Source organism: Saccopteryx leptura, chromosome 11, assembly GCF_036850995.1.
Source record: "Saccopteryx leptura isolate mSacLep1 chromosome 11, mSacLep1_pri_phased_curated, whole genome shotgun sequence".
Taxonomy (NCBI): domain Eukaryota; kingdom Metazoa; phylum Chordata; class Mammalia; order Chiroptera; family Emballonuridae; genus Saccopteryx; species Saccopteryx leptura.
In genome coordinates this window covers 58696807-58720971 of record NC_089513.1, presented here as the reverse complement: position 1 = coordinate 58720971, position 24165 = coordinate 58696807, and the positions used below count along the sequence as shown (strand labels likewise).

The window sequence follows — 24165 nt, the reverse complement described above, 5'->3', positions numbered from 1 at the left end:
TCTGTGCGCACCTATGCATGGAAGGAAGTTTGGAAGTGAGGGCCATTGGATACATACCTGAGAACACAGTCGTTAAAAGCACAAAATTTGGACTTCAAGGAACTTGAATATATTTCTGTTCTCTCTCTGACTATTTCTATGATGTTAAGGAAGTTAGTTTGCCTTCTGAAGATTTAGTATTTTCATATCTGAGAGAAGGTTAGACGATAACGCCTAACTTTACATCATGGGTATGGCTCACGAGCCAGATGTGGCTCTTTTGATGGCTGCATCTGGCTCACAGACAAATCTTTAATAAAAAAAAATAATAACGTTAAAAATAAAAAAACATTCTCACGTATTACAATCCATTCATTTCCTACCGCTCATGTTCATGGTTGCGGGTGGCTAGAGCCAATCACAGCTGTCCTCTGGGACAACACCAAATTTTTATTGGATAATGTATAATGTACACAGGTCATTGTATGGCTCTCATGGAATTACGTTTTAAAATATGTAGTGTTCATGGCTCTCTCAGCCAAAAAGATTCCCGACCCCTGCTCTACATGGTAGTAAATTGCATTAAATAACACGTGCCACGCCCTTAGCATACAGCAATTGCTCCATAGTGGTAGATATGATTACTACTTCTTTAATTTACCAAAATGTTACCAATGATTATTTCCAGGTGGAGAGTGGTCTTGCTATTCATTACATTTTTCTGTTTTTATCAAAATATATAATATATACAATAAAATGACTATGTATTTAATCCAATATGTATTTAATTACATAAAGTATATATATTTAATTACATAAAGTATATATGAATAAACACATCTTTACATGATATATATGCCTATTTTCTGTTTCCTGTCTCTCAACTAGTTTTATTTCTAATAACACTGACTCACTTTCATTTGATTCAATGAAATACAGAAGGCAAATAGTATCATCTTTTTTGTACAGAGGAAGAGCACACGGCTGAGAGTTCCTTCAGGGGAATGCAGCCATTCGGCGTTGGTGTCGTACTCACACTTGAATCCAAATTTGCTAAATTCATTGTTAATTCTCCAAGACTGAAACAAAACAAACAAAAAAAAACAACAAAACAAACAAACAAACAAACATACTATAGGTCTGCCTTTCTTGGAATAGTAAGGTAAACAAAATCAACTAAGTATTACAAATAATGAAGAGGTTCCTGGATTCAAGGATTACTTCAACATTTTCTCATATTTTTTCCCCTCTAGCTTTAATTTATAGATAAGGTAAAATCTCTCCTAGGCCACTAATACCTGTCTAGTTTTTAACTGCTTCAGCTAGAGTGCAAACACCCATATCTGTGCCAGGCATGCGATTTATTTAGTAACAATATAGTTCATTAGCATGTTTTGAGAATGAGAATTGATTTAGGTTCTTTTTAATATTTCCGAAACTCCAGGGAATCCTGAAGTCTTCCTAAACCTTAGATTACCTAAGACTCAATGAAAAGTTGTTTGGTACCTTTCGGAGCAGAAACTGGATATCTTTTATTTTAAATCATTAAGAAGATTCAAATGTACTTTACAGTAGTTTAGCCATAGAAATATAAATACAACTAAATTCCTCCCCCCTTTTTTTCCCTCCACAGCTTAAAGGGAGCCGATGCCGGCAATGGGATCAGAGTGTTTGTACCTGATATCGGGATGTTCATTGCTAGTCTGGCCATCTGGCTCATCTGCAGAAACATTGTGCAGAAACCAGTGACAGAAGAAGCAGCTCAGAATAACCTGGAGTTTGACAGTGAAGAAGTGGTAAGTCTGACTTCATGTCTCTTCCTTTGATTTCCAACCGCCTTGACTTTTTTTTTTTTTTTTTTTTTTTTGTATTTTTCTGAAGCTGGAAACAGGGAGAGACAGTCAGACAGACTCCCGCATGTGCCCGACTGGGATCCACCCGGCATGCCCACCAGGGGGCAATGCTCTGCCCACCAGGGGGCGATGCTCTGCCCCTCCGGGGCGTCGCTTTGCCGCGACCAGAGCCACTCTAGCACCTGGGGCAGAGGCCAAGGAGCCATCCCCAGTGCCCGGGCCATCTTTGCTCCAATGGAGCCTTGGCTGCGGGAGGGGAAGAGAGAGACAGAGAGGAAGGAGGGGAGGGGGGGTGGAGAAGCAAATGGGCGCTTCTCCTATGTGCCCTGGCTGGGAATCGAACCCGGGTCCCCCCCACGCCAGGCCAACGCTCTACCGCTAAGCCAACCTGCCAGGGCCCCGCCTTGACTTTTTAATGGGTGTAGAAGTATAATAGTAATAGCTAAGTGTGCACTATGCTTTAAAAGCTTTACTGTGCTTGGCTTAAATCCATGTACTCCTGATGAACAGGCATTCACATCCATACCTTGGCATGAGGACAAGTTTAGGAGACATGAGTGCTACCCTTCATGAGGCATTCATCCCATGTGGCCAGGACTTGACCCAGCGTCCTTTCTGCAATCCCAAACTATCATCTAATATTAGCCGGATGGTTAAACTTTTAAGTTCATAGTGTTATGCTCCATTGGTATAGATACCTTAGTTATTGCAAATTATTTGGAGCAGTAGGGACACCTTGTAGTTTTAGGGGGAAAAATTAATTTCACTTTTAAGGAAAGCTATTCCGTGTATGTACCTTGCTCTTCAGAGTAGCTATGTCATCTCAGCATGCTTTGATCAAGTTATTTTAAAATGCTCCAGAGAAAAGGTAATAAACATTTGAAAAACTATAGGAATTTTTAAAAGGTAAAATAAAATTGAGTAAAATATATACATATTAATTTTGAGTTATGTTTTTATGGGGAAGGGTCTCAGGAAGAGCTTTTGAATAAGGGAACATGTCAGATGTCATCCTTGGTGAAAGAGGGCTCATTGGCTAGCATGTCACACTGTCCCCCGACCTGCTTTGGAACACCCAAAGTTCTTATAACTGTACTTTGTTATGTAAGCTTAGGTGACATCGATTTGAAAAGTAATTGATTTAGTCATTAAATGAAATTTATAAAGAAAAAGTTCTAAAAAGACTTAATTTGGACATTTGACACAGACCCAACTACCAAATATTTTCATTCATAAGCTTTGGCAGAAACTAAATTTGTAAAACTGAAGTTTTAAAATTTATATTGAGAATGATAACCACAAAGACATCAAATACAGAAAATTCTGTTACAGTAAATGACTTACATGCTTTACAACTAAGCAGCAAATTGTCTTCTATACTAACAAAAACAAAACAATAAAGAAAGTATATAATTCAGTAAACCCATGCAAACTAGAAATGATATGATTGCCTAAAACCCTTAAGGATAAAAGGTATGCAATAACATTGCATGTCAATATTATGCTATCTTTAAGACAAACATTAAAAAGGAACTCAGCATAAAAAACAATCATAGCATGATAGCAACCAATCACATCTTGCATTCAAGTTCACAACCTATCAATTTGTCAGTGCCCTAAGAATAAAACTATGAAAGTGCTTTTTCTTCATGTTGACTTTACAATTTTAAGACAGAAAATTTTTAATTTTAATATCTATATTTACATTTGAATTTTTCTTTTTATAGTACTTACAGCTTTGAAAATCATTTGGTTTAAATAATCATTCCCAAAAAGTGTCCAAGTTCAGTGAAAGTAACCCTATTAACGCAAACTCTCCAGCTTTTGGTATTTTTTATCATTTTTAAGTTATAAAGGCAAGCTTGCTTTTCAATGATCCTCATATTATAGGTGAAGAATAAAGGATATTTGTTGGAAATTGAGTTGACTCTGATGTTCAGCTTCGAAGCTATCTAATAGTGGCTGTGTGCTGTTGAAAAAATTGTTTAATCTCTTTCTTCTTCTGCAAAGCAAAAATAATAATGCCTACATCACAGAGTTGTGACTACTGAATGAAACCTCAAGTAAAAAACATCAACACAGTGTCTCCTCCTTTGGGTTTCTTAATAAAATGCTACTTGCTCTTCATTCTGCTATTCTCCAATTTGAGAGGCATTAGAGCAATTTTTTTCTTTTTGATTTTTTTATTGAATTTATTGGGGGTGACATTGGTTAATAAAATTATACAGGTTTCAGGCACACAATTCAACAATAATCATCTATATAATGCAATTTTTTAAATTGCAAATTCAGAGTTTTTAGGAAGTTAGGAAGTTGGATAATATGTTTGAAGCCAACACATTCAGCAAAAGAATCCTTTCCATGCTATTCTTAACAGACAACCATGAATAAATTACAACACTTTGTATAAAAATAACTTTTGTCTGCAAGGACAAAGGCTCTTTTGCCATAGGGCTGGGAAAACCTACATTGACCAACAGAAGGATGGATGTTATAGTGAAGTGTACATATCTGTGAAGAAGAGACACCAAGCTCTTACACTGAGGAAATAACAAACCGTGTTTCCTTACTGCTTTTATTCTTTTCTCAAAGGCAAACTTGTGGCACCTCTCTCCTTCTTAAAATTTAAGTACCTGTGCCCCATATATTATTAATCACAATTATATAATGACAATAAGAGGGATAGGTACTGTAACCATTGCTTATTTGGGGCTTTGAAAATACTAAATACAGTCATCCCTCACCATATCACAGTTCACTTTTCGCGATCTCACTGTATCGCGGATTTTTAAATTGTATATGTCTAATTTTGTATTGCGGATTTTTCGCTATATCGCAGGAGTTTGCAATATACAGATATTTTTATATATTTATTATTTTAATTATTTTTGTGGTAAAATAAGCAAAATAAGTTTGGGAAATATTAACAACAGTGTAGGAAAGGTTTATAAGAGTGTGAGGGGGGCGTTTATAAAGCCTTAAAATATATATAAATAACAAAATAAATATAAAGTCGCTACTTCGCAGATTTTTAGCTTATCGTAAGGGGTTCCGGAACCTCACCCCTGCTTTTAATGATGGACCATTGCATCATTATTAAGAGGTTGATTTCCTATCAGCTATATTTGTTCTGATTTCATTTAGATATTAATTTGTATTTTCTTAGCATCTTCCAACCTACCAGTTGACCTAGCAGGAACAGGCTGGTGAGTGAATCATCTGAGATAAATCCTCAAGGATATGTTTTCTTACTTGTGAGTTTGCTGGTCCAAGTCTAGAAAGAAGTACGCAGCCAAAATAAGCAGGAGAATTTATTTTGTTTTGAAGGCCCCAACATCCTTCCTGCTACTTATAAATCTTGGCGTTTGCACTTTAGATTGTTTGGTTTTTGGAGGATCCTTTGAAAGAATAGTGTTTACTGGCATTGTTTCTTCTTTCATTTATCTCAGTGGAGAAATGGCAAGATTAATCCACTGGTGCCTGGGAGAGTTCCTTTTCAAATTCTGCATTGTTTTAAAGTAGCAATTAATTCCTGTGGAGGACTCTTGAGTCTCCCCTAACCTTTGTGGACTTGATGATGAGCCTAAGTTTGCTGTTTTAAAGGGCATCACATACCCAAGGATCCCCCTGAAGGCCCCAGAAGAGAGGGAGACTAGCAGCAGGTGGGAGACTGACTTTCTCTTCCATTATCGGAGCGCAGATCTCAGAAAGGGAACAAACTCAAGTGCCATCAAATGTTCTTTTTTTCATCTGACACGTCTGTGGTCTTGTTGGTTTGTTCATGTTAATTCATACACAGATCTACAAAACATTGCTGGGGAAAAGATTCCTCTTCTTAAATATTTAACAAAATGAGTTATGTTATGAAAATTAAGTTGTGTAGAAAAAGGTTACCTGTGTGATGAAACACGATAAACTTTCACCCAACTGACATTAATCTTGTATATTTTTATGCTTCTATCTTTATCTAGCTGTTTAATGAGATTTCAGGCCTTATTTTTGAAGCAAACGGTATTTTAATATATTATTAAACCAAATTTATGATAAATTAAATGTTTATTCAAATAGGAATTTTAGTCATGATTGGTTTGCTTAAAGAAGCATCTTCTAAATAGTCTCCCAAATCAAATATGAAGCATAAAAAGAATATTCCAGCATAAGTCATTCATGATCTGTTAAAACTTCAGGAATTCAACATTTAAGTCCTGCTAATATTGGAAATTCATTCTGAACCTCAAAAACTGCACTGGCGGCCCTGGCCGGTTGGCTCAGCGGTAGAGCGTCGGCCTGGCGTGCGGGGGACCCGGGTTCGATTCCCGGCCAGGGCACATAGGAGAAGCGCCCATTTGCTTCTCCACCCCCCCCCTCCTCTCTGTCTCTCTCTTCCCTTCCCGCAGCCAAGGCTCCATTGGAGCAAAGATGGCCCGGGCGCTGGGGATGGCTCCTTGGCCTCTGCCCCGGGTGCTGGAGTGGCTCTGGTCGCGGCAGAGCGACGCCCCAGAGGGGCAGAGCATCGCCCCCTGGTGGGCAGAGCGTCGCCCCTGGTGGGCGTGCCGGGTGAATCCCGGTCGGGCGCATGCGGGAGTCTGTCTGACTGTCTCTCCCCGTTTCCAGCTTCAGAAAAATACAAAAAAAAAAAACAACAAAAAACTGCACTGGCCTTTCTAATACATAATGTCCATTAGGTGGCACCTGGGTTTCCACATACTTATATGATGACCAACTGGGCTGTGCTTCAAATTTTAGCTGTGCAGTTCAAGTTCCTTTAAAAAAAGAAACCTTTTTATTGACACCTTCTACTTGGGCATTTAGCATTTGCTCAGCTCGGTGCTTTCCTGTGATTTAGGCTAGGCACCCTCTTTAAAGTGTGTAGGCCTTGCTTCTTCAGGCACACAGACATAATCATCTGAAACGAACCACTCAGAATGGCGAGACTCTGGACGGCTGCCCCGCTGCCCTGCAAAGCCTGCATTTCAGTACTTTTGCTGCCTCTCAAGATCACTGTCAGAAACCAGACAGAACTGACTGTCATATGTCCCTCAGAATATAGCACACTTGGACTGCCTTCTCTGGGTAACCCATTCACAAGTTGGGTGTAGCTTTTAATTCTAGTGATTCTATTTTAGTTTTTGTTTAGAAATTAAATTCCTAACATTGGTCAATAAGAATACATAGGCTTCAGGTAAACATCTCTACAGCATTTGAGCTGTTGATTGTGTTGTGTCCCTGTCACCCAAAGTCAAATCATTTTCTGTCACCATATATCTGTCCCTCTTGACTCCCCTTCCCCTGGTAACCACTTTACTTCTATCTATGTCCTCAAGTCTCTGTTTCATATCCCACCTATGTGTGATGTTATATAGTTCTCAGCTTTTTCTGATTTACTTATTTCACTTAGCATAATGTTCTCAAGGTCCATCCAGGTTGTCATAAATGACAATAAATTGTCATTTCTAATGGCTGAGTAATATTCTATTATATATACACCATATCTTTTTTATCCAGTCCTCTGTCGAGGGACATTTTAGTTGTTTCTATGTCTTGGCCATGTCTTTTCATTCTGTTCATGATTTCTTTTGCTCTGCAAAAACATTTTAATTTGGTTTAGTTCCATTTGTTTATTTTTTTTATTTTGTTTCCCTTGCTTGAGGAGATATATCAGAAAAAAAGTATTGCTAAGAGAAACATCAGAGATTTTACTGTAGGATGCGGGTTGTGGCGTAGTAGATGGAGAAAAGAGGACCAAAATCCGACAAATTCTGAATATAGTTCCCATAAGACTTGTCCTTGGTGATGGACAAGGGACTCAAGAAACCAAGAATTATACCAGGGTTTCGTTCCAGCAACCACCATTTCTCAGTCAGACCCAGAAATAATGTCCAAACGGAAATCTCACACTCAGCTTCAGTTCTTACCCTGTCTCACTGATACCCACACGGCATCTGGATTATTCTTGTAAAAGTATAATAGAATTATGCCACTTCCCTTCATGAAACACTTCATTGATGTCCCATCAAACAAGAATAAAGTGCAGGTGTCTCCTTCTGAGAGCCGTGGTTCTGCATGGCCAGGCCACGCCTTGGCTTTGCATACTCACCCCGTCTCTTTCCTTCTCCCTTTCCGGGCTGTGGTCGCACTGCCCTCCTCTCCATCCCCAGAGCTGACAAGTTCTTTTTCTGCTCTTCCATTCACTCCCTGATAAATGCATGGCTGCCTCCTTCTCCGTCATCAGTTACCTTCTTCCCACAGAGGCCTTTGCTGACCTCCCCCCGGATTATTTCCTCTGGCTGTGCCTGCCCTGTTATATTCATAGCACCTATCACAATGTGAGTTACTCTTTGTAGTGCTTTGTTGTGTGATCTGCTCTCTGTACCCCTCACCAGGCTATAAGCTCGTGATGGAAAGGGTCACATCTGTCTGTTCTCCATTGCAGCAAATCTTAAGTTACAAAGTATACATAGTAATGCTCATATACTTATCAAATTAATTGGTTGACCACCAATTAATTAACATGGAGGCTTGTGCAAAGCAATCCAAAGTATAAAACTAAAGCGACAAAGCATGAAAGGTCAGTCTTGGGCCAGGATTGTCTGCAAAGAGGTGCTTCTCCCCCAGAACTCACAGGGCACTCAGCAGGATCAGGGCATACCCACATGTCTGCCTTGAGTGACCTCTCCATGCCAGGATTGCAGATGGAGGAGGCGAGTTTATCTACGGATATGCTTATTTGTTCATTACCTGCTATGTGTCAGGATGGTCAAGACTATTATCTAACAAAGACTATTTTATATTTTCTTGCTTTGCTTTCCAAACCTTTGTCTCTTTATTCATCACATGGGCTTTGGGAATAACTAAAACAGTGTATCCCAAACCCCTGCAAGTAGCAGTAATTCCTTCTTCCTCTCAGTGTTCTCAGGACCTTGTATTCTCATTTAGAAAGAGTTATTTATACATACCAGGTTTATTCCTCTGCACAATCGCAGCTCCTCTCAGCTCCACGGTGGATCCACATTTGTAGCCCACCCTGAACCTGGCACAGTGCCCAGAGCAGAACTTGTGCCCCCGAAGAAATCCTGGCTGGAGGGAGACCAGGAATGGGTGGATGAGAGGCATGCTGTGAGTGCCAGAGCAGCTACAGCACCGCTCAGCTGTTCAACATTTCACGAACAAAGACGTGTGTTTTCTTGCACTTTAGTTCTATCACAAGGAATGATATGGCTCTTGAATCTTTTGGAAAACTTTTGAACAACAGGAAGGATTTGCTTGCCCTCAAAATGCTGCTTTTCTCATCAGTGTCTGAATTATTTCTAGAGGGAGCCCCAAAGTGTATCATTTGAAAGAGCTAAACTTAGTTGGTTCATACAAGAGATGAGAATTAGTAATAATCTCTGCAACCAAAGGTAAACGTTGAGTAAGTGATATAGGGGTGTGTGTGTGTGTATGTGCCAGTTTGGTTGTATAGTGTTTCATGAAGTGATTTATAAAAGATAAATGAAAAAAAATTAAGATAAATGGTCAATACAGTTTGTCTAATATCCATTGTTGTTCATTTCCCTTTCGAATGATATTTCAGATGATACGTAAAGACTTTCAATTTTTAACTTGGTGACAAGACTAGAAGTTTTATTTTAACTTATTTTATTTGTTTCCTTTTAATTGAATTTATTGGGGTGAGACTGGTTAACAAAATTATGCATGTTTCCCATACACAACTCCACAACACACCATCTGGACACCATATTGTGTGTTCACCACCGCAAGTCAAGTCTCCGCCCATCCCCATTTCTCCCCCACACGCCCTCCTCCACCTTCCCCCAGTCCCACGATCACCACACCGCAGTCCGTGTCCATGAGTTTTCTCTCCTTTTTTTTTCACTTTTGCTCTATTTCTTCGCTTCCCCAGCCAATCCTCTGCCCTCCCCCGACAGCTGTCAGCCTGCTCTCTATCTATGAATCTGTCTCTATTTTGCTTGTTAGTTCATTTTGTTCATTAGATTCCACATATCAGTGAAATCATATGGTACTGTCTTTCTCTGACTGGCTTATTTCACTTAGCATAATGCAGTCCAGGCCCATCATGCTCTCACAAGTATTCCATTGTGTAAATGAACCACAACATTTTTATCCACTTATCTACTGATGGGGACTTGGGCTGCTTCCATATCTTGGCTAGTGTAAATAATGCTGCAATGAACATAGGGCTGCATATATTCTTTTGAATTAGTGTTTCAGTTTCCTTTGGATATATTCCCAGAAGTAGAATCACTGGGTCATAGGCAGTTCGATTTTTACTTTTTTTTTTTTAATTCAGTGAGAGGAGGGGAGGCAGGGAGACAGACTCTGGCATGCACCTGACCAGGATCCATGTGGAAAGCCCACTAGGGGGCGATGTTCTTCCCATCTAGGGTCCTTGCTCCATTGCAACCAGAGCTATTTTTTTAGTGCCTGAAGCAGAGACCATGGAGTCATCCTCAGCACCTGGGACCAACTTGCTCTGATTGAGCCATGGCTGCAGAAAAAGAGAGAGAGAAGGAGAAAGAGAGAGAGAGAGAGAAGTGAGAGGGGGAGGGGTGGAGAAGCAGATGGGTACTTCTCCTGTGTGCCCTGATGGAAATTGAAAATTGAATTCCAGATATACACATGCCAGGCCGACACTCGATGCTAAGCCAACTGGCCAGGGCCCATTTTTAATTTTTTTGCGGTAACTCCATTCTGCCTTCCACAGTAGCTGCACCAATCTGCATCCCTACCTAGGGTGCATTAAGGTTCTCTTTTCTCCACACTCTTGCCAATACTTATTGTTTGTTGATTTATCCTAGAAGAAAACATAGGCAGTAAAATCTTGGACATTTCTTATAGCAATACATTTTTCTGATATATGTCTGTGGGCAAGAGAAACAAAGAAAAAATAAACAAATGGGACTACATCAAACTAAAAAGTTTTTGCACAGCAAAGGAAACCATTAACAAAATGAAAAGACAGCCCATGACTGAAAGAATGAATTTGCCAATACATGTAGTAAGGGTTAAAATTTATTTTAAAAAACTTCTGCCCTGGCCGGTAGGCTTAGTCAGTTAAGAACGTTGTTCCTGCCCTGGCCAGTTGGCTCAGTGGTAGAGCGTCAGCCCAGCGTGTGGAAGTCCCGGGTTTGATTCCTGGCCAGGGCACACAGGATAAGTGCCCATCTGCTTCTCCATCCTTCCTCCTTTCCTTTCTCTCTGTCTCTCTCTTCCCCTCCCACAACCAAGGCTCCATTGGAGCAAAGTTGGCCCAAGAGCTGAGGATGGCTCCATGGCTTCTGCCTCAGGCACTAGAATGGCTCTGGTTGCAACAGAGCAACAGCCCAGATGGGCAGAGCATCGCCCCCTGGTGGGCATGCCGGTTGGATCCCAGTCGGGCGCATGCTGGAGTCTGTCTCTCTGCCTCCCTGCTTCTCACTTCAGAAAAAAAAAGAAAAGAAACATTGTTCCTAAACAACAAGGTTGCGGGTTTGATCCAAGGTTAGAGTACACACAGAATATAGCCAATGAGCGCATGACTGAGTAAAATAACAAATGAATGCTTCCCTCCTCCCCTCCTCTCTCTCCCTTCCTTCCTTTCTCTGTCTCTCTGAAAATGAAAAAGAAATTAAGCCCTGGCCAGATGACTCTGTCAGTTGGAGCATCATCCTGGAGCATGGAGGTTCCCAGTTCAATTCCTGGGTCAGGACACATACTGAAGCAGATCCATGTTCCTGTCTCTCTCTCCCTGCCTCTACCAAAAAGAACAACAAAACCTTATAAAACACCACACACACACACACACACACACACACACACACACACACACACACGCACGCAGAACAAATGTCCAATTACAAAATGGGCGAAGGATCTGAATACATACTTCTCCAAAGATTATATACAGGTGGCCAATAAACATATGAAAAGATGTTCAACATCACTGATTATCAGAGAAATGACAACTAAAGTCATATCTGTGAGCACGGCTCTCATCAGTGAATTGGCCTGGAACTCTTTTAAAGTTCCGATGCCAGGCTCATCTCAGACTTAATAATCAGCATCTCTGGAAGACAGGAGAAGGCGGGGAGGGCGGGACTAGGGCAGTTTTTTTAAAGCTCCACGGATCCTGCCATCTTGACTAACCTCGTGGTTATTGTTGGCTAGTTCAGTTTGTCTCTACCTGTCCTCTGCTCAATTTTCATTCCTCTGGAGAAGGTGGTCAAGCAAATACATCTACATACTCACTTTTTACTAAATAAAACAGGAGACTATTTAAACTGCTCTTCGAAGTTTGGAAAAATAATCTTCATCAAAAAAGTGTAGCAACAGAATAAAATATTTGCTTTATCTGTCCAATGCTATCACATTAAGCTTATATAACGTACATGACACCACAGAAACAAGGGACTTTCTCCCCCTGACTGCTCACTCCTGTGGGGACACTGTGGATGGCATTTATTTTCCTTAGTGAGTCACAACACTTGTCTCTTCATGCCATGGGCTCTTCTGTTGAGATGAACCCATTCTGGTGAGATAAATTGTTAACTTTCAATAATAAACAATGGATAAGCAACTCCTGAAAAAAAAATGTACTTTTAAAAAAAGACTCCCCTTGCCTCCCAGATCTATTGACTCATTATTTATGCCTTTGATACACTTTCATTGAAATGTTTGTAATAGCTTGGTTTTAACCACGAAGAGGAAGGTAAGAGATGAGGCGGCTGAAAGGCTCTGGTCTAAAATCTGAAAACTAAAGGACACTCCAGACAAATCACTTCGATATACTCTCCAATTAAGGAAGTCTGTCATGGCAATAAGTCAAACAAAATATTTCAGATTTTGCCTCGTCAGCTGAATGTAGAGTTGGTGGCTCAGTGGTGGCAGAAGTCCTCAGGGCATGATCTGGGCTGGTGGCCTCAGAGTCACCTAAGGCAGCTCCTTATTCATGAATATTCACTCCCAGAATTTCAGATTTAGGATGGAGCTGGGTAATCTGTCCTCTTAAAGAGTCCCAGGTGATCCTTAGTATTTATTCCAAGCCCTTGGAGGTAAAGAAATATGGATGTTTGGCCCTGGCTGGTTGGCTCAGTGGTAGAGCATCGGCCTGGCGTGCAGGAGTCCCGGTTTCGATTCCTGGCCAGGGCACACAGGAGAAGCGCCCATTTGCTTCTCCACCCCTCCCCCTCTCCTTCCTCTCTGTCTCTCTCTTCCTCTCCCACAGCCAAGGCTCCATTGGAGCAAAGTTGGCCTGGGCACTGAGGATGGCTCTATGGCCTCTGCCTCAGGTGCTAGAATGGCCCTGGTTGCAACAGAGCAAAGCCCCAGATGGGCAGAGCATCGCCCCCTGGTGGGCATGCTGGGTGGATCCCGGTCAGGCACATGCAGGAGTCTGTCTGACTGCCTCCCCATTTCCAACTTCAGAAAAATACAAGGGGGAAAAATATGGATGTTTGGGTACTGCCAAAAGTAATATATTGTGTCTTCTGTGTCTAAATTTGAGTGGAAATGACTGGTAATGCTGTGACTGTTGGGATGCGCCGTCGGGGATGCAGTGTGAGAGGCAATGCAGGGCCTGTCTGCTGAGGGTCTGACCAGCTCAGCTGACCGGGCTGCAGCGTCCCTGCCCCTGAGAGCTCCTCTCCAGAAGGAGAGGCGCCACCACCATGGGTGCGGGAGCACGTCGATGTCAGGAACTTTGAAAGGAGGTGAGTTGAAGGGCGTACATTTCTTCAACTGAGTTTTAGATGTTGACATAGACAATAATGATAGGTAATACTTTGTGGGGCTTTTGAAACTAGAAAGGTTTCTCTTGGCCTTCAATTTCTAAGGTAACCCCAGACACCAGGGGAACAAAATCAGTGTTTACAGCTGCTTCTCAGCGTCAAGGCCAGAACCAAGTTGAGCACTAGTGTGGACAGGTTACAGCCGCCACGCACAGGTGCTTGCTGGTGAGTACACCAGAGCGATGTTCCCCCAGGGCAGCCATGTTTCTGCTCTACCTGCGCGGCCTTGGGGAAGAAGGCCCGCCCGTCACCCAGACAGCGGGACTGACTCATGGCAGTCTGGCCCCGTGGGGACACAGGGAAGCACAGTCAGACACGCCTCACTCAAGGCTCTCTCTCAGCTTGAAAGGTTTAAAAAAGTGTTTCCAACTGAGGGTCTCAGGGATTTGGGTACAAAAATGCTGAAAACCCTCAAGTATAGTGGTATATTTATAAAAATCACAGGGGCCCTAGTCCTGCCTAAGAGAGGTCAGGAAAATGCATTTGTTTAACCTCACAGAAGTACTTGTCCAGAAATTTTTACTCGATTTAATCTACATCTGTAGCAATTTTGAAATTGAATAATAAGTCATTCATTATGAAAGTTATGAGTGTGTTTCCAGCTGTGGTCCAGTCAGCTCTCGCTGTGTTCTCTCTCTCTGTCTCCTTTTTTAAGTGCGGTGACTGAAGGTTTGGGTCAAACTTCCCCCTCCCAGGAGGATTTTTTAATGTGTTGCTCACCTGCTGTGAGGGAATATTAAGCAGCAGATGCCCCATGGGCAGGTCCTTTATATGGGGATATAGCATGGGTGCCATGGCAACAGTGTCGGATTGACCTCCTCTCCCTCCTGACTCTGCTTGGGGAAGATGGCGGGTGGAGGGAAGACCTGGGTGTGAGCTGGGTCAGGAGCTGAGCGAGGGACAGCATGCTCCCCAGCAAAGAGCCTGTGGATTCTGGGTTCCCCCACTGGTTTTCCAGGTATGGCGTTTCCCAGCAAAGAGCTGAGCCTAAGGGTGGAGAGACAGACTGGTTCCAGGGTGTGTTAGCACCTCGGAAATCTCACCGGACCCCAGTCTAAAACCACCCCTATGCCAGTGAACCTCAAATACACGTCTCCCGTTTGACCTCTCTAGCAGTCCAGCTTGTTCCGCTGGCTGCCTGCTGACACCATGGGGGACACTGAAAGGCATCTCAGAGTTGGATTTCCCTGACCCACCCCACTCCAATTGTCTCCACTTCATCAATAAAGACATGTAACTGTCTTTGATTCTCTGTCCCTCCTTCGTGGCTAGGTCCCAGCTAGCCCAGCTGACTGGGACTCCCAGACACCGCGGAGGCAGACCTCTCCCCAGCTCCGCTTCTCCCCGCTGCTTGACCACAGCATAACCTTGAGCCGGTTGTTATTTGGAATTACCTTGTAAAACAGACCATCACAACCCTCATTAGGTGAAGTGGCTGGCAATCAAAATCCCGCTCCAGTGCATCTGAGAGAAATTCAGTGTGGGGGAGTAGCTCACTCTTAGTTTCGCTTTGCAAGGCGAATGTGGGCTGGAAGGAATGTGTTTTTCTAAAGGGAGATGAGAAGGCCTGTTGTTTGCTGACGCTGTGACCCAGAGTAATGGAGCCCAGGGTGGTGCAGGGCAGCAGGGAGAATGGCTGGGCTGTCTTCCTTTGTGTCCCAGCACATGCAGCTCATCCACAGCCACAGGAGGGAGGGACCTGAGATCTGCTCCACAGGTGGGCTGTATTGTTGTTTTTTAGTAGTTGATCTATAATATTATATTGGTTATATTAGTTTCAGGTGTACAGGGTAGTGATTTAACATTTTTATACCTCACAGTGTGATCACCCCATTATTCTGGTACACATCTGTGACCATGCAATCTTATCACAGTATTGTTGACTATATTCCTATTCACCTCTTCGCCTGTCCCCTACCCACTCCCTTCTGGTAACCATCCCGTTTAGTCTCTGTTTCTATGAGTCTGTTTTTGCTTTGTTTGTTTGTTTGGTTGGTTGGTTGAGATTCCACATACAAGTGAAACCATATGTTATTTATCTTTCTCTGCCTCACTTATATCAGCTAATATAATACCCTCTAGATACATCCATGTTGTCACAAATGACAAGATTTCATTCTTTTTTATTGCTGTGTAATGTTCCATTGTGTCTGTGTGCATATGTGCATGTGCGTGAATTACATTTTCTTTATCTATTATACATTTATGGACAATAGGTAGCTTCCACATCTTTCCTATTGTAAATAATGCTATTTACAATATTTATAATGCCAATAGCTGACATAGAGGTGCACACAGCTTTTTGAATTAGTGTTCTTATTTTCTGTGAACAAATACCCAGAAGAAGAGTTGCTGGTGGGTTTTAGGTAGATGTGCTGATGAACTGGCCCGAGCTCACCCTTCTTCTCTCAGTGAAGTAGGAAGTGGGGTCAGCAGCTGACAATGGGAAGGTTAGGAGGTAGAAGAAGTAAGTTTAGGGACATGTGCCTTCTTTTCGAACTCACCATGGAACCCTGACCAGTTCTTTTCTCTTCCTGGAAAGCTCTTACATAGGATCTTTCACATGACTGGTGACTCTGTGATATTCATATCTTAACTTAAATGTCACCTCCTCAGAGAGGCTCCCCCTGACCTCAGAATCTAAAATAGCCACCCTGTCGCATCACCCTATGTGTCTCTGATTAACATTTTATCACTGTGAGATATTTAGCTTGTTTATTCTTCACTTATTTACATGTCCCTTGCTGTATCTTTTACTAGAGATACTAGCACACACCAGGCTTTGAACAGATAGAAAAATCTTAATGAATAAGCATGAGAAATTCCTTTCCTTTCAGGAAAAAATACAAATGTGTCATGATGGAATAGAATAGAACCCAATTTGGGTGTATAAACTTGAATAGACCTGGAATTAAATCTGTGTGTGTGTGTGTGTGTGTGTGTGTGTGTGTGTGTGTTCTTGTGTGTGTAGGGCAGTAGAGTGCATCAGTAGTCAACCTAAGTCACAAGTGGTCTGTACCCTCTTAGGTAAACAGAAGCCTTATATAGATGGGTGAACAGAGCCTGGAGACCTGCCGATTCTGCAGCCAGCATCTAAAGCCAATGTGGCTAGAAACAGGTCTGTCAGCCTAGGTTCAAATGCAAGGTTTCAGACATCTTAAATAGACCCGTTTTGTCTTAATGTCATGGTTTTTATTATAACTTCTCTACAAAAATCTGATCCCTTCCAGGGAAAGATTCTAATTTGCCAAAAAAAATCCTATCTAACCTTTAAAAATAAAACAAACAAAAACACTTCATTATACCCAGTTTAAAGTACAACATGCAAATATATATATGTTCTGTACATACATTTCTTCCCTAAATCACTAATGATTGTACTGAGCTGCTGACTTGTCCAGGATTGAACCAGTATATTCTGAAAGAATACAGTAGGAAGTGACCATATATTTAGCCAAGTAGCCCAAGATTATCCCCTCATGATCAGATAATATTAAAATAGTGAACAAACATAAACTTCAGGGACAAACATGATTTTCTAAGCAGTTATTTGGCCCACCACTTCTGCTAAAGCCCTGGATACTTAAATCTCCCTCCAGTTTGCTGGAAAACTCTATAAATTTGAGGAACCAAACCCAAATTGATGAAAGCTAAGATTATTAATAGATATTTCAGACAGTTTCTTCTTCCTCCTATAAAAATGAACTCACATCGGTAAAATGACATGCAATTAGTGGCCCTATGATAAATGATGTTTGCTGTTTACTTCACCAGAAAAGATTAGGGTTCCTTAAGCTTATACAGGAACTATCAGAGACCTGGTCTGTGTGTCGGGGATGAGGGGAGGGGGTCTTAAGTAATTGTCTGCATTTTTTCCAGATTTGTGAAATCACTTCGTTGACTGACCCATAAATTACTACACTGTATAATCTGCTGCATGGATAGGCCATGTTCTGGGCTACAGTTTTTTTCTGTTTTTGTTTTTAATTTAGGCTGGAGGAGAAAAAATCGACTCAGAGGAGGCACTAATCTATGAAGAAGATTTCGACAAAGGAGATGATATTGAAGGTGAAAGGGAAGATAGCACAAAATTAAAAATCTTCCGCCGGCTTGCCTTCGTGGCTTCCAGGCTGAAGGAGTTTATCGGCAACATGATAACCACTGCTGGAAAGGTTGTTGTGACGATCTTACTCGGTTCTTCAGGTGAGAGTTCCCAGGACCGGCGGGAGCACATAAGATGCTTTGGAAAACAATAAGTGGCCAGAGAGAAAATAAAGAAAATAATTCTATTCCCTGACACCAACATAATAACTACAGCATTTGTAGAAGTGGCCGTGTGTACAAACCACACAGACAAAAATATTGTTTCTGGTGCAGTTCTAGTTTTTATATTTTAGATGGTTTTTGTTGACCTCTATGAAGCAGATTTTATCCATATCTGTTAAGTCAGTGGTCCCCAACCTTTTTTGGGCCATGGACCAGTTTAATGTCAGAAAATATTTTCACAGACTGGCCTTTAGGGTGGGACAGATAAATGTATCACATGACCGAGACAAGCGTCAAGAGTGAGTCTTAGACAGATGTAACAGAGGGAATCTGGTCATTTTTTTTTTTTTCTTTTCTGAAGCTGGAAACGGGGAGAGACAGTCAGACAGACTCCCACATGCGCCCGACCGGGATCCACCCGGCACGCCCACCAGGGGCGACGCTCTGCCCACCAGGGGGCGATGCTCTGCCCCTCCGGGGCGTCGCTCTGCCGCGACCAGAGCCACTCTAGCGCCTGGGGAAGAGGCCAAGGAGCCATCCCCAGCGCCCGGGCCATCTTTGCTCCAATGGAGCCTTGGCTGCGGGAGGGGAAGAGAGAGACAGAGAGGAAGGAGGGGGTGGGGGTGGAGAAGCAAATGGGCGCTTCTCCTATGTGCCCTGGCCGGGAATCGAACCCGGGTCCCCCGCACGCCAGGCCGACGCTCTACTGCTGAGCCAACCGGCCAGGGCAATCTGGTCATTTTTTAAAAATAAAACATCATTCAGACTTAAATATAAATAAAATGGAAATAATGTAAGTTATTTATTCTTTCTCTGTGGACCAGTACCAAATGGCCCATGGACCGGTACCGGTTCGCGGCCCTGGGGGTTGGGGACCATTGTGTTAAGTGACATCATTTTCTCTGTGTAGATTAAAAAAATAAACCAACCATTCTTGCTCAGAGCCTGTGAATGGTGCCCTCCTACAGTGAACAATTTTATGTAACCATCCAGAGCTACATAGGTGCATCCCAAGAGCTTGTCTGTTTACATTGATTCATTAGTAATCATAATTTAACTCTCCAGGATTTACTATTTTTCCTCCTAAATGAGGTTGTAATCTTTCAGCACAGACACTCACTTTCTTTAAATTTTGCTCTGGACTCCTTCTACCATAACTGTGTTATCTTGGTTTCTTCCCCTTCCATTTTGCTGTTCACTGTTGCTTCAGTGCCCCTGTGAAGTTTATTCAGCACTGCCTATTTGAAATTTCACAAGATGAAACAAGTTAACTGGTTTGTTTGTTTGTTGTTATTGTTTTTGTAATGGAAAAATTTAAAAAGTGGAAAAGAGAGTAGAATCCCAAGAAATATAACCCAATATTTTAGTAAGGAGTCACTTCAAAATGCCTACCCTCCCCCCCAAAAAAAGTTTTTAAATGCTTGTAAAGGGGCCCTGGCCAGTTTGCTCAGTGGATAGAGCATTGGCCCAGCACATGGATGTCCTAGGTTCTATTTCCAGTCAGGGAACACAAGAGAAGCGACCATCTGCTTCTTCCCCCTCCCTCTCTCCTTTCTCTCTCTATTCCTCTCCCACAGCCAGTGGCTTGGTTGGTTCGAACATCAGCCCCAGGTGCTGAGGATAGCTCAGTTGATTTGAGCATCAGCCCCAGATGGGGGTTTCCCAGGTGGATCCCGGTTGAGGCGCATGCAGGAGTCTGTTTCTCTATTACCCTCCTCTCACTTACAAAAAGAAATGCCTGTAAAGTAATTACCTCATTTATATTTCCCTTTTTTGATAATACTGCAAATCAGTTTTCATCAGATAGAATGTTTTAGTGACACTTTAACTGCCACAAAATTTATTATTATTATGAATCCTATTTGACTAAAAAAATGTAAATTATTTTTTTAAAAGTGGTATCAGGGAAAGTTGTAATGGACATACAGTAATCCTAAAAATTTTAGGGAGAAATAGAGGATGGAAATAGGCCAATAAATATGCTGAATTCTACTAGTATGAAAAGTAGATGTTTACTCAGCTCAAATACCATAGGTAGAGTTTCTTCATCATTTGATATTTCTCCATGTTAATAAATATTGCTTTATATGAGACCTTTGGCATAATAAAAATAGCATCAATTCTGATTTTATAAATAAAATGTGATTGTTATAAAGACCTGATCAATACCTAAAACCATATTAAGGAAATTTATGTAATCTCCAGTACTAGTAATTACTGAATGGCAACTGATTTTCTAGTTCTTATGCAATTTTTCCTAATTGTATTTCGTCTTCCCTAGGTATGATGCTGCCATCTTTGACCTCATCTGTCTACTTCTTTGTATTTTTGGGTCTGTGCACCTGGTGGTCCTGGTGCCGGACATTCGATCCGTTGCTGTTCAGCTGTCTCTGTGTTCTCCTGGCTATTTTTACTGCAGGACACTTGATTGGACTTTATTTGTACCAGTTCCAATTCTTTCAGGAAGCAGTTCCACCCAATGACTATTATGCGAGGTAAGAGAAGAGAATTCATTAAGGTATTTCAAGGGGGGTTAACCTTCCTTTTATATACTCTTGCTTGAATTTGCAGGGGTTCTTCATGCCGTTGGTGTGTAAAGCAAAGGATGGATGGAGGTGGGGGAAGCAGTCTAGTGCTTTACATTTATTGAATGACAGTCTAGAAAGTAGTAGAAGGTCTGTTCAGATGAAGGTGCTGCTGGGACAGTAAAGAGGGGAAGCTGCTGTTTGTAGCAAGGTGGATAGATACATGGTCTCACCTGTGTTAAAGCATCCAGCTGGAAGGAGCTCTCCTGAGCTAAGTAACATGTTGAGAATCAATCAATAAATAATGGATTTTAAAATTTAAAAATAAAAATAAATGAGTCTATGCTGAGAGAGAGAAAAAATGTAATTTGCTTCAAATAGAGATTACTATTACACCAACTCCTTACTGTAAAAATAGGAATTAAAGATAAAAGAATCCAGCATTTGCTCTGACTTTTTAGAGGAACTCTAGGCCATTCTCAGTTAATGAGGGAAAAGTCCTCTTTCCAGAATAACACCAGCTAATAAAAGGTAAAGAAATAAAAGAATTAGAAAATTACCGCCTATCAATTCTTAATGAAATCCTTGCTTCTACTCACAAACTAAAAGCATTACTTAAAAAGGTTCTTGGCACAAAGGATGTTCGCAATGATGACAAAGTATAACATTACTGATTATTTGCTAATTGCAAAGAAAAAAGCCAAACCCTTATGATCGTGGTCAACCCCTTAACCAATTGATCAAAAATTACATTACCAAACATGGGATAGTTCAACACTTCACACTCCTAGGTGTGATGCAGTACGTGATAAACAGCATCGTATTGTTAAGCCTTTAGAACTAACATTCAATTTACAGAAAATAGAAAAGATCAAATAGTAATTTAAATGCCTTCACAAGAAAACAAAATCCAGAATGTGGATTCTACAAGGCAGATGATCTGGCCTGCTCTAAAACCAGCACAAATGTGACTCTAAATTACGTCCTGCTTCCATGACAAATCTCTAAAAGATATTCTGAAGTTAAATGGGGAAATTTCAATATTCAGTGATTATGTGCTGGTAGTGTAGATTTTTTGTTAATTCTTAGATGCATGATTATATTGTGGCTTTACAGGAAAATGTCATTATTTTAGGAGATAAATACATGGTGAATTATTTGGGAATGAAGTATCATGATGTCTACACTTTCTACTGTTTAGTAAATAGTAGAAAATAATAAAAGTATTAAAGTATTAAAAACTAGTTGATTGTCATTGGATTATTCATTGTCCTACTTAAAATTTTATTTTTATGTAGAAAATTTCATAATTAAAAGTTACAGAAAAAATAAAAGGGAACAGAAATGGTAGAAGAGAGAGACCCTGGCTGGTTGCTCAGTGGATAGCGCATTAGCCCCGCCTATGATGCCCTGGGTTCGCTTCCTGGTCAGGGCACAAAGAGAAGCAACCAGCTGCTTCTCTTTCACTTCTCTCCCTCTTCTCCTCCCATAGCCAGTGTCTCAGCTGGTTCGAGTGTTAGCTCCAGGTGCTGAGGATAGCTCATTAATCCAAGCACATCAGCCTCAGACACTGAGGATGGCTTGGTTGTTTAGAGATAGGGGTTGCCGGGTGATCCCAGTCTGGGCGCCTGCGGGAGTCAGTCTTTCTATCTGCCCTCCTCTCACTGAACAAAAGAAAAAGAAATGGAAGGAGAGAATGGGAGGGTGGGGTGAAAAACTGTGCCAGTCTTCTCTTTGATATGTCTCTGTAAAGTGGTGTGGGTGCTTAAGTGAGGGAGACGGAGGAAGACATAACCCATATGGTACCACATATGTGGAAATCTGAACAGAAAAGCCAAACTCACAGAAGCAGACAGCAGAATGCTGGTTGCCAGGCAGTGGGGTGGGGGCAATTCATCTCAGTTCTAAGATGAATAAGTACTGAAGATCTCATGTCCAGCAGGGTGACTATAATTAATACAGCGTTGTATACTAGAAATAAAAGAGTAAATTTTAAACATTCTCACATACAAAAGAAGTATGTGAGGTGGCAGTTGATGAAATTGATTGAGGTAATCATTTCACAATGTACAGGGCAGGCAAAAGTAAGTTTACAGTTCTTCATATGAAAAATAATACAATAATTAATAAATATAATATAAGAATAAACTGGTTTGCATACTCACAACAGTAAACCTACTATTGCCCCGTCCTGTATATTTACATTAAATCAAGTTACACACTTTAAATATATTGTGATTTTATGTGTAATTACACTTCAATAGAGAAGCTTCTTTATATTTTGTCTTTTTTTTTTTTTTTAGAATATTAAATTTAGCAGGGTGACACTGATTTGGTATCAGGTAAACATTTCTATAGCATTTCAACTGTTGATTATGTTGTATACCCATCACCCAAAGTCAAATCATTTTCCATCATCTTATATCTGTCCCTCTTTATATCCTTCCTCCTTCCCCCTCTGCCGTCTACCTCCCCCACATCCCTGTCCGCCCTGGTATCCATTTCACTCTTATCTGTGTTCAACAGGCTCAGTCTTATTATATCACACCTATGTGTGAAATCATAGAGTTCTTAGCTTTTTATGATTTACTTATTTCACTCAGTATAATGTTATCAAGGTCCATCCATGTTGTTGTAAATGGCGCTATGTCATCTTTTATTATGGCTGAGTAGTATTCCATTGTATATATGTACCACATCTTCTTTATCCAATCTGTTATTGAGGGACACTTTGGGTGTTTCCATGTCTTGGCCACTGTGAATAATGCTACTATGAACATGGGGGTGCATGTGTCTTTACATACCAACGTTTTCAAGTTTTGGGGGTAGATACACAGTAGAGGGATTGCTGGGTCATATGGAAGTTCTATTCTTAATTTTTTGAGGAACCACCATACTTTCTTCCATAATGGTTGTACTACTTTGCATTCCCACCACCAGTGAATAAGGGTTTCTTTTTCTCCACAGCCTCTCCAACATTTGTTAATACCTATCTTATTGATAATAGCTAATCAAATGGCGTGAGGTGGTATCTCATTGTAGTTTTCAGTGTTTAATCATTGGCATAAAGGAAAGCAGTGGACTTTTGTATATTGATTTTGTATCCTGCAACTTTACTGTATTGGTTTATTGTTTATAATAGTTTTTTTTGCTGGAGTCTTTGGGGTTTTCTAAATACAAGATTATATCATCTGCAAAAAGTGATACCTTTTCTTCTTTCATGATTTGGATGCCTTTTATTGCTTTCTCTTGCCTGGTTGCTCTGGCTAAAACTCCCAGAAATATGTTGAATAAGAGTGGAGAGAATAGGCAGCATTGTCTTAGTCCTGATTTTAGAGGAAAAGCCTTCATTTTTTCACCATTTAGTATGATATTAGCTGATGGTTTGTCATATATGGCCTTTATTATGTTGAGGTACTTTCCTTCTATTCCGATTTTATTGAGTGTTTAAACATAAAGGGATATTGTATCTTATCAAATGCCTTTTCTGCATCTATTGATAGAATCATATGATTTTTGTTCTTTGTTTTGTTGATGTGGTGTATTACATTGATCAATTTCTGTATGTGCTCCTGGAATGAATCCCACTTGATGATGATGTATTATTTTTTTTAATGTGTTGTTGTATTCAATTTACTAGTATTTTGTTTAGGATTTTTGTGTCTGTATTCATTAGAGATATTGGACTGTAGTTTTCTTTTTTTGTGTTGTCCTGGCTAGGTTTTGATATCAAGGTTATGTTGGTCTTATAAAATG

The 24165-nt window shown here is 40.9% G+C and overlaps 1 protein-coding gene across 2 annotated transcripts in view; it reads left to right on the top strand.

The window, feature by feature from the left end:
* The window catches only part of PIEZO2 (piezo type mechanosensitive ion channel component 2), a 496788-nt gene that overhangs the window by 274007 nt on the left and 198616 nt on the right, over positions 1 to 24165 (top strand). For both annotated transcript variants that reach the window (XM_066352258.1, XM_066352260.1), the window contains exons 5-7: positions 1613 to 1775; positions 17611 to 17821; positions 20166 to 20379. In XM_066352258.1, the coding sequence (XP_066208355.1) occupies positions 1613 to 1775; positions 17611 to 17821; positions 20166 to 20379 (588 nt within the window). The remainder of the gene's footprint in view (positions 1 to 1612; positions 1776 to 17610; positions 17822 to 20165; positions 20380 to 24165) is intronic.